At 43.7% G+C, this 14,219-nt stretch overlaps 1 protein-coding gene across 2 annotated transcripts in view; it reads left to right on the top strand.

Annotated features, from left to right (window-relative positions):
- si:dkey-261l7.2 overlaps positions 1 to 12,297 on the top strand; it is a 33,858-nt gene extending 21,561 nt beyond the window's left edge. For both annotated transcript variants that reach the window (XM_038799293.1, XM_038799292.1), the window contains exons 4-8: positions 870 to 959; positions 2,582 to 2,664; positions 7,328 to 7,491; positions 8,977 to 9,087; positions 10,406 to 12,297. In XM_038799293.1, coding sequence (XP_038655221.1) covers positions 870 to 959; positions 2,582 to 2,664; positions 7,328 to 7,491; positions 8,977 to 9,087; positions 10,406 to 10,501 — 544 coding nt within the window. In that variant the 3' untranslated portion in view covers positions 10,502 to 12,297. The remainder of the gene's footprint in view (positions 1 to 869; positions 960 to 2,581; positions 2,665 to 7,327; positions 7,492 to 8,976; positions 9,088 to 10,405) is intronic.
- The last annotated feature ends 1,922 nt before the right edge of the window (positions 12,298 to 14,219 follow it).

The raw sequence follows: 14,219 nt of genomic DNA, 5'->3' as shown, positions 1-14,219 counted from the left end.
GCTTTCCATGGGCCAGTGGCTTTCCGTGGGTTGACCTTCGAGAAGGCTACTCTGACATCTGAATTAATGATCATCTCAGATACAAGTTCATCCGAGGCTTCTGGGGTGAAGGACTCGTTCTCACTGACCTCTTGCTCAAAGCGTTGAGCTCATCAGGGAAGGGTGCGTTGGGGACGGCAATTTTACATGCTTTCATCTTGTAGCCTGTTATGCTTTGCAGACCTTGCCATAGATGGCGGGGTCCGTGTGGCTAGCCTGGGCCTCGAGCTTTGCATCTTTGATGGATTTCTTCAGATCATATCAGGCATTCCATTACTAGATTCATTATTTTACTGATTAGAACGAAGGTGCTATTTGCTATCTGTTCTCATTTCACACAATTTTCCAGTTAATGGGACTGTCACCCTACTTTCCAGCTCTGGCAGTGGGCTAATGTTCTTCCCACGTGGAGAAGTACAGTCCTCCCTTGGTCCTGCCCCTCCTGGTGAGATTGGGAGCATCATGTTGCTCTGGAACCTAATGGTTTCTAGAAACAAAGGAGTGAGTTGTTACACAATATATGGAAAGTAATTTCTGAGCATGCCCTACCTTTGCAGGATGACACGAGTTTCATGTATCAAGGCCTGAACACGTGTCTGCAGATTTTTCGATCAATAAGGGAATCAAGGGTTGTGGGGTGGCCAGCAGGAAAGTGGAGTTAAAGCCGCAATCACCTCATTGATGTTCTTACTGAATGATGAGCAGGATCAAGTGGCCAAACAGCCTACTCCTGCTCCTAATTCTTATGATCCAAAGATCTTGTATTTTTCTCTTTCTCTCTCTCCCTCACTCCCTAATATATTGAATGTTTCTAATTCCTTTTTTAAAAGGTTAATCAATAACTGGAACAGATTCAGAAGATCGTATTTAAATTTACAAGCATGGAAGGACTGGCTAATGGAATGGAATCTAAAAGAGAGGTAGGATTCTGGGCAAACTAACTGGCATAAGCATTTAACCTCTGTTATTGACAACATCTGCATACAAATCCTAAAATCATAAAGGAAGATATTTATGTAGCATTAGATATATCTGTGATGCCTCTTTATTTACCTGTTGCCCATCAGCCTGACAGTGTTCCTGTTGCAATTTTTCCTCTGGTGCATAAAGGGCTGGAAACAGATTCCCTGCCCGTCCACTCTCAGTAATCGAGATTTCCATGCCTAAAACTCTGGAATTTCTCGGGTCTGAGCAGAGATTTGGACCCCAGAATCCTCTCAACTACCGGGACTGCTTTACTTCTATCTTCACAATTTTCCCTATTTCTACCACTAAGACACGATCTTTAGCTCTTTCAGGCTCAACCATTCCATTCAAATCCTTTCTGCCCTTTCTCCGCAAACTCCCAACTTGTTCAAACCTCTGCCACATGCATCCCAATCCCATGTTAAGTCACCCTTTTCTCCCGACTTAAATTGTCCCCTTGTTCCCCAATACATTCAATTTAAAACCATTGCTCTCATCTTTTGAATCCATTATTGCCTCTCTATATCCCCAAGCATGCCCCTCAACCCGACCCAACACGTATATGAATCTGATCTTCTATGTATTATTCCCCAACTCTTGATCATTCCTTCATTTGTGGCACACTCTCTTCAGCCGCTTGGGTTCTGCTCTGCAATTCCCTCTATGAATCTCCATTGACCTCTTCTCCTTAAGAATAAAAAATCCTCATGTTGTTGACCCATCTCACCCCTCCTAAACTTCCTTTTCCTGGAGGAAGGCCCATTTTCCTGGCGTTTATCTGAAGCATCTTAGAAGTTGGGATTTTCCAGTCCCGCCCTCAGCAGGAATACTTGCGGGAGGGATGGAAAATTTGACAGACTGGCCAAACTTCCGTTGACTTCGGGCTGGATCAGAAAACTCTTCACCTTCCAAGTGGAAATAAATATGAGTTTTTCTGGTTATTATCTTGTTGATAACTCGGCTTGCTCTGTCTTACATTTCCAGATTGCTTCCTGGAGGGAGTATCAGATGTAAAGATAAGAAAAAGGATTTTTCTGTTTACTAGCAATATAAAACGAATATAGGTCAGAGAGGAAGGAGGTGATACGCGACCTGCTATGGAATCGGATAGATGCGCCACAGTTTTGATCCTTATGGAACATGTGTTTGATGGTGATATAGTCCTTAGCAATTGCTTACTGCTGCTGACGGCTAAGTATTCAACCATATGTTATCACAAAATGTGGCTTGCTAGGTCATTTAAGGGTCAAGCACATTGTTGTGGCTCTTGAGTCACATGTAGGCCAGACAAGCCAAATAAGGATGGCAGATTTCCTTCCTTAAAATATACTAATGAACAAGATGGATTTTTATGACAACCATTGAATTCAAAATTCACCATCTGCCATGGTGGAATTTGAATCCAGATCCTCGGAGCATTATCCTGGGTCTCTGGGTTTCTAGCCCAGTGACAATACCACTACACCACCAATAATTTAGGGAAAGTTATTTTTTCTGCTTCACTTCAGGCATGCGGTTTTATTGAGTGGGGCAAGGATTTTCCAGGAAATGTCACACTTTCTCTGATGTTCTGCAGATCTATCCAGTTTGAAGATCTTCCTGATGAATCCCCAGCTGTGGAAGTCTTTCGATTGAAAGAAAATGATGATTACTTTACAGGTACCTTGGGAGCAGAAAATACCATCAGATAGAATCATAAAATGGACAGGGCAGGAGGCCATTCAGCCCATCGAATCTGCACTGGCCCTTGGAAAGAGCACCCCACTTAATCCCACGCCTCCTCCCTATCCCCGTAATTCCAGTAACCCAACCTAACGTTTTGAACACTAAGGGGCAATTCAGCATGGCCAATCCATCTAACCTGTACAACTTTGGACTGTGGGAGGAAACCGGAGCACCCGAAGGAAACACACGCAGACACTGGGTGAACATGCAAACTCCACACAGTCAGTCACCCGAGGCCGGAATTGAACTCTGGAGCTGTGAGGCAGCAGTGCTAACCACAGTGCCGCCCCTTGTTTGATCTGAAGAGTGTACTTTGATATGTTGCACATCTCAGTCACTTGTTTTGCCAAAATAAAAAAGCAGCTCCATTGTAAATTTAATAATTTTCTCCACCTATCCATCACTATTTGTGTAAGAGGTAAATCGGCAGAACCTTTGCTCCCGGGGCAGGGGTGAAAATATCAGAATAATTCCCGGCTCACCAAACCCAACCGAGGCAAAAGTGCCCCAGAGCTCTGGAGTCTCATTATTGGAGGGTGCCAGGGTGTATGGGAGTTGTGGCTGCTGATCCCAGAATGAATATGGAGACTGCAGGGTGCAGAGGGGCCCTGGGCAAAAGGCCTGCCTCGAAACAATGAAAAAAGACTGTGAAACAAAAAACAGCCCTCCCCCTCACCTTCTCACCCCCCACACACTCACCAAGCCCCAGGCATGCCTCCTTCCTACCCTTCATACAATCCATGCCAACCTATGCCTGCTGACCAACCCCCATGGTCCTGGTTTAGCTCACTAGGGGCTGGTTTAGCTAACTCAGCTAAATCGCTGGCTTTTAAAGCAGGCCAGCAGCACGGTTCGATTCCCGTACCAGCCTCCCCGGACAGGCGCCGGAATGTGGCGACTAGGGGCTTTTCACAGTAACTTCATTGAAGCCTACTCGTGACAATAAGCGATTTTCATTTCATTTTCATTTTCATGGTCCTTCATACCCTCTATGTGAACCTATGCCTACCCCTATTTTATTTTATAAACTCCTATGTCCCTCTGCCCACCCCCATGGCATTTTATAGTCTCCATGCCAACTTAGTGCCAAATTATGCCAAGCCATGGCTCACACCCCTTTGCCCTTATATCTACCATGCAATTCACCCAATACCTATCGGGGCAGGCCTCAGGACCCATGCTGAGATTAAATGATGTTCTTAAATGCCTATTGATGAGTTCACTATTTATATACAAATAAGATTGGAATTCATATCTCCGCTCCAAAGATTTTGCAACCACTTGAAACTGCTAATCAGGTACTGACAGACACCCCACTGTGGTAATGAAAGGTTGTGAAATTAATTATACATCACTAATCCCGTCAACAGACAAAGAAAAAAAAACTGCTTTTTTTAAACACTACAGACAATTCTCCCACCCCCAAATATTTAAATTAAATTTATTTTAATTTAAATTAAAGGGAAGGAATTTTAAATGCCTTGACAGCTTGACAACTGTGACTGTTCTCTTGAAAGTTCCTTTTGATGCTTTTGAGTGGATATATGTGAGGTTATCCACTTTGATTGCAAAAACAAGAAGGCAGATTATTATTTGAATGGCTAAAAATTGAGAGAGGGGAATGTGCAACAAAACCTGGTTGTCCTTGTGCACCAGTTTCTGAAAGTAAGCAATCAGGTGCAGCAGGTGGTAAAGAAGGTAAATGGTATGTTGACTTTCTTAGTGAGAGGATTCGAGTACAGGAGCAGGGATGTCTTGCTGCAATTATACAGGACCTTGGTGAGGCCACACATGGAATATTGTGTGTGGTTTTAGTCCCCTTATCTGAGGATGTTCTTGCTATATAGGGAGCGCAGTAAAGGTTTACCAGACGCATTCCTCGGATAGCGGGACAGAGGAGTGATTGAGTCGGTTAGGATTATATTCGCTGGAATTTAGAACAGTGAGGGGGAATCTCATAGAAACCTATAAAATTCTAGCAGGATGAGATAGGGTAGATACAGGAAGGACATCCCCAATACAGGGGAGGGGGAGGGGAAGAGTCCAGAACTAGTCATCACAATCTGAGAATATGAGGTAAACCATTTGGGACTCAGATGAGGAGGAATTTCTTCACCCAGAGAGTGGTGAGCCTGTGGAATTCTCTTAGAAATCAGTTGAGGCCACAACATTGTGGGCCGTATTCTCCGTTTCAGAGACTAAGTGCTGACATCGGGACTGAATGGTATGAGTGCTATGGCCCTGAAAGTGGTGCCAGTCCTGGAGCGATTCAGGACATCCTAATGGGATAGCACAGGCACCTAGTGGAACGAGCGCAAGTTAATTGAACACTGGCATCCAAGGTTGGGATTAGCACTGGAGAGCCTGAGAAGCAGGAGCTGCATATAGGCATTCCACTCCCCACACACCCTCATCCCAGCCAAGAAGATGGCACTGCTGGAACACACCCATCCCATTGATGGGTCAGCTGGGATTAGAAGGTACTAGGGGGGTTAGCCTGGGGAGGCATCCATATGACCTGTGGCACTACATTTACAGTGGGCAGTCAGCGTCATGCGCAGCTGCATGGCTGCCTTACACCCCCAAAACCACACCGAAGCCAGTGGCACAACTGTCAGCACACTATAGCGATGTTGGACACTTTTTGTACCCTTTCTTTCTCTCCCTCAGCAGCCACGGTGCCTGTTTCCTGATTTTAAGTACCACAAGTACTCGCCGTCGGTAATTTCTCCCGGCGGAGACGGAGCATCATAGGGGGCCAGGAAATTACCATGTCAGGCCCTTTAATAACATGCCAATGCCGTTTACTGTACAATTTGCATTCCACACCTGTACAGCGTGGAATGCATTCATGCCGCTCTGGAGGCACCAGAGCATGGCATTCCATTGGGCGCCTGGCATTGGCATCAATTTTCGGCTGACCTATCGTATTTACCAATTCCGGCGTCGCTGGAAGGAGAATCCAGCCAAGAAGGAAATAGATATAGCTCATGGGGTTAAAGGAATCAAAGGATATGGGGAGAAAGTGGGAACAGTTTACTGAGTCAGATGATCAGCCATGATCACAATGAGTAGCAGAGCAGTCTCGAAGGGCTGAATGGCTTACTCTGGTTTTTACTTTCTATGTTCCTTTTGACAGCACTCTTGAGTGTTCTGATGAGCTCGACAGTTCCAGGGAGTTTATGCACTTTTTATGTGCACTTCTGTCTACTTTTAACAACCCCAAAGGACACGTTGCCTCTACTAAAAGTGTCCTGGGGTCACATCCATAAGGGTACCATACCGGTGCAAAAGTATACACCACCCCTCAAAAGAACTGTGGGAGCTCTAATCATTCTACCATGTCTAAAGTTCACAAGTTTTTTAGATATCTCACTAACAATCAACTGCAGTTTAGCATGTCCAGGTGCAACTGTGAACCATCCATGTGCAATGTAGAACACGCCCCCCCCCCCCCCCCCCCCCCCCGCCCCCGCCTCCCCACCCAGAACCACCACCTCGCCACAAAAATGCTGCAGAAATGATTGTGTTCAGGGGCAGGACTTCCATATTTGGGCCTCTGCTGCCATTTTCGTAAAAATGGAGAGACTCTCCACCTTTGCAAACTTCAGGTCAAAATGACGGTTCACTTTCACTTGTGAATTTGGTTCCATAACTCATGGTTACAAAAGTAACTTGCTCTAAATTGAACTCTTAATTTCCACGATTCCTCAGATTCTTCTTATACCTTAAATTTGTGTCTTTGATCCCTGATATCATTTAAAAAAAAATTCATTTATGGGATGTGGGCGTCACTGGTTAGGCCAGTATTTATTGCCCTTCCCTAGTTGCCCTTCAGTAGGTGGTGGTGAGTTGCCTTCTTGAACCACTCAGTCCTTGAGGTGTAGGTACAACGACAGTGCAGTTAGGGAGGGAGCTCCAGGATGTTGCCCCAATGACAGTGAAGGAATGGTGATATATTTCCAAGTCAAGGTGGTGAATGACTTAGAGTGGAACCTCCAGGTGGTGGTATTCCCAGGTTTCTGCTACGCTTGTCCGTCTAGATGATGGTGGTCGAGGGTTTGGAAGGTGCTGCTAAGGAGCCTTAGTGAGTTGTGTTGCCTAAATGTTGTATGGTGAGCACTGTAACATCTGTACATTCTTAAGATCTCAATTTGTTGTAGCTTTGCTATCTCAGCATTGTTTACTAATCAACTTTGCCATGCTTCAGGAAACTTTCTGTTTTTAGCTGAGTGAGATAGTTTTGACACTTAAATGCACAAGGACAAATGTGCATCATGCTTGGATAAAAATCTCAATTTCATTAACAAGGCTATTTAGAGCTTAGGGAATTGAATGATCACAAGTTACCAGAATATTCTTTCGTCTCCAAGGCTAGGAACTGAATCTATCCCACATTGATAGGAGAAAGGTCTCCTACCAACTTTAATGTGCTACCCAGTGTCCAAAAATAACACAATTGCATCAAAATAATTTGAAGTGACAATTTAAAATGTAAGCTTGTACATGAATAATATTCCCACTATGAGAATTATTTTGAGGCTCCAAATTAAATTTCAATGCACACTAAAATGCCATTTCCTACTTGTTTACTTAGACTCAACTGAGCCTCGGTCTCCAAGGCCACTGTCTGTCAACTACAGAGTTGGACAGGTCTTCACACACAAGCAGGACAGATACTATGGTGTAATTGTGGGCTGGGATGAGAGAGCAAAAGCCCCAGAAGAGTGGCTTAACGAAAGATATTCATTGGACATGCAGGTATGAGAGGGATGCACAAAGGAACCTTTGTTAAATGCGCTGGCATCTGTTGAGATATCTGTCCACATACTATTTATTTCTCATTACTAAGATAATAACAGGTTAACAGCAGAAATGCTTTGCAAGAAGAAGGTTTATCTTTTCATGTATTTTGGATCAAATTCACTGAATTATCTGTCTGAAGTTCAGCTTGATCTAGCCTGCCATTGATGTCCATTTACACTCCGGTGTCACATTTTATAGACCTCTGGAAGTTGCGAGAGAGGGTGATATAAGATTGAGCATCATGACAGTAGCACCATACCAAAACCATGCCTGCTCCCACTGCAATTTTACCAGTGGTGGGGGAGGTTGGTGCCAAGTGTCTGGGACATCAGATGAAACCTGACGGGATTGGTGGCCGGTCAAGTGGGTGGGTCCCTTTTAGTCACTCAGTGCTCATCTGAGGCACCACACCTCCATGGTAATTCTCCCACCCTAGCTTGGCTTCAGTGCGAAATCAGGCTTGCCTTTCAGACTGGTCTTCATTGGCAAGGGGAGGTGGTGGCAGAGTAGTATTGTCACTGGACTAATAAATCAGAGATCCAGAGCAATGCTTTGGGGACCCAAAGTCAAATCCCACCACTGCAGATGGTGAAGTTTGAATTAAATAAAAACTTGGAATTAAAAGACTAATAATGACTGTGAAACAATTGTTGATTGTCATTAAAAACCCATCTGGTTTACTAATGTCCTTTCGGGGAAGAACCTGCCAACCTTACCTAGTCTGGCCTATATGTGACTCCAGACCCACAGCAATGTGGTTGACTCTTAACTGCCCCCTCAAGGTCAACTAGGGATGGGCAATAAATGCTGGCACAGCCTGTGACGACCACGTCCCATGGAACAAATTTAAAAACCCTCTTCTTTAAGGCTGCATGTAGTCCCAACAGTGGCTATGGCTCCAGATGGCACTGCAGGAACAAGGTAGCTCTCAGCCCTCTGATTGGCTGGCAGCTCTCAGGGGTGGGACTTCCTCTCCGGCGGGGCGAAAGGCCTGCCTCGTGCCAAGGACGGTCTGTTGGCCATAAATTGCCAATGGGTAGCTGGTCAAACGCAGGTGGACCTGTCACTGGCTTCCATGTCAGAGGAATAGAGACCCGGCCCCCAGCACAACATTCAGTCCATGGTGCTAAAAGCAGATGGAAAGTATATTTCTGACATTGCGTGTCAGAAATTAGGGATAGTTTTCAAAGGAAGGAAAGGTAATCCAGGCCAAGTAGCCTGATGTATGTTTTGCTGTAGTATTTTGGTAAGTATGAGTAATATTTTAAGGAATAATCTTGACTTTTTTGTTTTGTTTCCCTGTCACTTTGAAACTAGCCAATCAGGACCATGGAATAAAATGTGGGTTATTTTCTGCTGGAACAGTTTTAATTATGCAAGAGGATAATGCTTTACTTTTATTGCATAGGAACATAACCACTGGTGTATTTTTATCTATAGAATTTGAGAAATACTCCCCATTATAAAGTTTTGATTCATTCAGATGATGGAAGAAATTCAGAAACCGCCTATATTCCAGAGAGTGAGATGGCCATAGTAACTGGTGTTCAGGTATGTCTTTAAGTGTGGTAGATTTGGGGATGAGGTGCTGTGGAAAAGCTGAGGTGACGGAGATTGAAATTTTATGCCGAAATGCGATCGGAGCATCATACAAAACACCAGTTAGCCGTCATCCACTTATCACAAAGTGATGTCTAGAAACACATCAAGATTTAATTGTCCATTTGATCATGGTCTTGACAGACTATTTTAGTGTTTCAGACTAGACTGGGTGAGATTGTTCAACAACTGCCATATTGAAGATAGTTTACAAAACAAATTCTTGTGAATTTGAGTGGAAATGAAATAAGCTGTCAACCTACAAGCAAAAGAGTTGCCTTAGTGAAGGAGAAGGAAAATCCAGTGCCAAAAATTTGAGCGCAAAGTAATACTGATTTGTTATAAAAAAGCAACTGGATGAAGTAAATCACCTATGGAAGTGAGTGATTCAGGACTAGTCCTGATACCCGATATTGTTAAAGTACAAGGAAATGGAGCTAAACCAAGATGGAAACAGTCAAGCTTAATAATCACCATTATGCTTAGGTTTCAGTTGAGACCTTGAAATGGCGAGCTTCAAGGACTGAACATCTTCTAATCATTTTTCTCCCTCAACTTATTGCTGGTTATGGACCCCAGATTTGTTCCTCTTTCCCACTAATTTCCTTCCGTTTCATCCCCGGACGCATTGCCCTAATTTCCTGGGATACAATTCCACAGTACCCCTCCTGAGCACCCATTAGGCACATGTGGGGCAGGATTCTCCTGTACCTGGAGAGGCGGGGTGGGGGGGGTCGCGGAGGGACGAAGTGGCGTGATTGGGGCGGCCCGCCGCCGGAGTGGTTTGTGCCCCGCAGATTGGGGAATCGCCGGGGGGCGCCGCTGTGAGCGGCCGCTGACCGGCGCGACGCGTTTCCCGCCCCCGCCAAATCTCCGGTGCCTGAGAATTTGGCAGCCGGTGGGGGCGGGATTCACGTGGTTCCCCCCCCCCCCCCCAGCGATTCTCTGACCGGGGGGGGGGGGGGGGGGGGGGTCAGAGAATCCCGCCCATGGGCTTTGATAGAATGTGTTGCTAGTCTATGTAACTGGATGCGACGCCACAGCTGAGATCCAATCCTGCCTTCACCTAACCTCCACATACATGTAGAGGTGGTTGGATAGTAATTGAGACTTGAAAGTGGACGCAATGGCAAATTTTTATCCCACCTACTCCAGGACTTCAAGGCTGTGTATAGAACTCGACCACCCCCCAGGCTGAGGTTTCAGATTTGTTATCCACATTATATTTGTTCACTGGATTCTGATCAGTTTTGCATTTTGTTGTTTTTAGGTGTACCACCCTCTGTTAATATATTATTTCAGCATGTTTGATGGAGACCAGTACATAATGATGCCTTGGCTGTTGCAAGTCTACCCCCATGACTGAATGGTTTTAATTGCCAAATGATACACAAAGTATATTTTGCACCAGGAGAATTAATATGAATACTTGAAATTCATGAATGCCTTGAATACAAATGGATTTAAAATATAATGCCAAAACTCTTTAAAGAAAACTCGTATTTATTGTTATTTCCTTTGAAATATAAAATAATTGCAAGATGGCTAAATTACTGTACAAAATCAAATTTATGTTTTCGATATTTTTTTTGAAAAAATTATTAAATTCCTGTCTTCCTTTAACAGCGGCACAGCGTATCATTGGCTTTTAGCCTGTACAATACTCCTGTTATCAAACGTTTGACTTTACATTGTAATACATTAATAACCATGGGTAGCTGTATCCCACATCTCTAACCTTTTTTAATCCTAAATGGGATGTGGGTGGTTGCATTTATTGTTCATCACCAATTGTCTCAGTCCTTGGACTGAATGGTTGGCTTGCTCGGCCCGTTTAAGAGTCAACCACATTGCTGAGGCCAGACCAGGTAAGGATGTCAGATTGCCTTCCCTAAAGGTGACACAGTGGTTAGCACTGCTGCCTCACAGTGCCAGGGACCCAGGTTCAATTCCGGCCTTGGGTGACTGGAGTTTGCACTTTCTCCTCATGTCTGCGTGGGTTTCCTCCAGGTGCTCTAGTTTATCTCCAACAGTCCAAAGATGTCCAGATTAAGTGGATTGGCCATGCTAAATTGCTGCATAGTGTCCAAGGCTGTGCAGGTCAGGGGTGGTAGAGAGGGGGTGGGCCTCGGTAGAGTGCTCTTTCAGAGGGTTGATGCAGACTCAATGGGCCGAATGGCCTCCTGCGCTGTAGGAATTCTATGGTTCAAAAGGGCATTAGTAAACCAAATGGATTTTTACGACAATTGACAATGGTTTCAAGATCATGGCTAGACCTTTAATTCCAGATTTTTATTGAATTCAATTTTCAGGATTTGAACCGTGACACCTTATTTTTAAACAGTGACCCCTAATTCTAGATTCTCCCACAAGAGGAAATGTCCTTTCCACATCTGTGCTGTCAAGACGCCTCAGGATCTTGTATGTTTGAATAAGTTGCCTCTTGAACTTCCTGTGGTGGCTAGTATGCACCCAAGAGTGGAGGGGAGTAAATATAGGCAATTAAGCAGTCATTCATTATCCACTAAAGTAACATTGTTTGACAGAACCCTAGTTTAGCTTACATATTCATACATCCATAGAATCTCAACAGTGCAGGAGGCCATTCGGCCCTTAGTCTGCACCGACCCTCCAAATGAGCACTCTACATTGGCCCATTTCCCCCCGCCATATCCTTGTAACCCTGTGCATTGATCATGGCCAGTCCATCTAACCTGTGGGAGAAGCTGGTGGAAACTCACATAAACATGGAAAGAACATGCAAACTCCACACAGTCACCCAGGCCAGATTTGAACCCGGTCCCTGGCACTGTGCCATCATGTACAAAGATGCAGGCATACTTGCACTAGGAAAACAAAATGTAAGCTGTTGCAACTTGTATATTCAAAACATGCAACTCTGCATGTTTGGTCAGACAGCTGATTAAATGCATCCTTGATACTTCATATCCTTATGTTGAAAAAAATGCATTTTTGCCTCTAAACCATTCCATTGGAACAGAACATGTAACAGTATTGTTGATATTTAAAATATGCTTGGTATAAATTTTGTACCATTGCTGTCATATCACCCTCGTTTTTAAAAATGCAGATTTGTATTGCAATTTGAGAACTTTTGTTCCGTTCATGAATTCCTATGAATAAAAGGTTGTGGCTACCTAATGAGGTGTGATCTATTTTGCATATTCAATCAACATTTTTTGGAAATAGAATACATGTTTCAGGCTGATGGGTTTTGTCACTTAATCTTTCATGTTGGAAGTGAGCTATAAACCTGAAGTCTTTGCTCTCATTTTGTAACTCATTCTTAACTCCGTTTTATTAAACTTAATTTTTATGAGCTATTTCTCTTCAGGTCAGAACAACCCTGTACTCACCATAGCAAACAAACAGAAACTACCATGTCATATTCTTTCAAGAAATCAGCATAAATTTTGTAACTCTGGATCCACTGACCCTAAATCTAAATTATTCAAATCAAGATATCCTAGGAATTGGATTGGAGTCAAAGGATACCATCATTCATCCACCATTTATAACCAAAGGTCTCTCTGATCAGAAACAATTATGGTCATGGTAATTAAAGAGCAACAGAATTACTTTATAACGAAGCATAGATGACTTTATTCATGTTTTTTGAAGAACAAATGAGATTGGTTAAGTCAAACAACCTGAAAAAGTAGCATTCCGGCCTTGTCCTTGAATGTTTAATTTGAATGTACTTATTTTGTAACAACAAAAATAATACCTATGCCCTGAAATTCATGGGTTTCTGGAAACACTATAGGGGAGTGCACAGGCTGGGTGGAATTTAGGATTGGATATAGTTTCACTGGATCTCAATCTTTTACTGTGCTAAATGAGAAAGGGATGAGATTTCTGTCCACCCTTCCCACCTGACATCAGAAGGGGAATAGTTACTGCGTCAACCCCTAAATTCCACTGGTTCTGTCTCCCAAACACAGGTCTCTTGGGTGTGTCACAAGGCTATGCCCCTTTAATTTTGAAAATATGATTTTCAAACTTTGAATTGACTGGAAATTTTGCAATTTGAAATGAGACAGAACAACCTGCTTAAAAATGCAAGACCACCTTCCAAGGCGAAGCTGTGAAGGAAACAAGTCCCCTCATGGAGTGTGAAGGGAGAGATATTTTCTACAATTCAGAGACCGGTCGAAATAAGGAGTGATGTTAATAAAATGCAAAGTGCTGGATATTGAAACAATGACTACCCCCAGGCAGACGCACACAAAACCCTGGAAATACACAATGGATGAAGTATAACAGGCCAGGCTGTAGCCACTGCAGAGACATTTTCAGAAAAGGAAACGGTTGAAAGCTGGGCTATGCCTCTTTTGGAACAATTGTATTACCCAGTTCAGAGGCTAACTTTACTGGAAATCTACTAGCGAGGTCTACCAGAGATCTAATAATTGCAACATCCTCTACATCTGACTGGATCCATGAAATCAACTAATCCAAATCAGCCACAACATTTAAAAATCTACACCTCAAGGATAATCAAAGGACACTTACCCATATATTCTTCTAACTTTTATTAGACTCTTAACTTCCCTTCCTGATACTTGTGTGTTTGTGTCCACATGACTGTATAAGCATTGAATGCTTGACGTTGCATTTCTATTAATTTTTCTCGGGTGTATGAATGAAAGGAGATGGAATTCCAGGAAAGAGAAAGGGAAGCGGAATTTTAATTAAAACATCTCACGCTTCAATTCCATTGTGTCCATTTAAGATACCCCTAATTCAGACCTAAGGACTGAGGTATTTAGGTTTGCGGCGTGAAAGAGGTCCACGATGTGCACCAGAGGGGCAAGTAGATAAATGCAAATTGGTCTTAATGACACATTTGCAACTATTTAACGGATCTGGTACTCTATGCTCAGCCTTCCGTGATTCTCCGGTCCCCGCGGTCAGGAATCACGCGAGCACGTGGTCTCTACCTGCATAGCCCTGGCGAGGTGGACCTGGCGGTGGGCCAAGGGGAGCAATAGTTGCCCCCTTGTGAGGTCTGTCACACTGGTCGAGACCATCCAAGTGCCAATTCCCACAATGTACTTCCT

The sequence above is a fragment of the Scyliorhinus canicula genome, chromosome 6, assembly GCF_902713615.1.
Source record: "Scyliorhinus canicula chromosome 6, sScyCan1.1, whole genome shotgun sequence".
NCBI classification, from domain to species: Eukaryota; Metazoa; Chordata; class Chondrichthyes; order Carcharhiniformes; family Scyliorhinidae; genus Scyliorhinus; species Scyliorhinus canicula.
The sequence above is the reverse complement of the archived record's forward strand: the minus strand, read 5'-3'. Positions and strand labels throughout refer to the sequence as shown.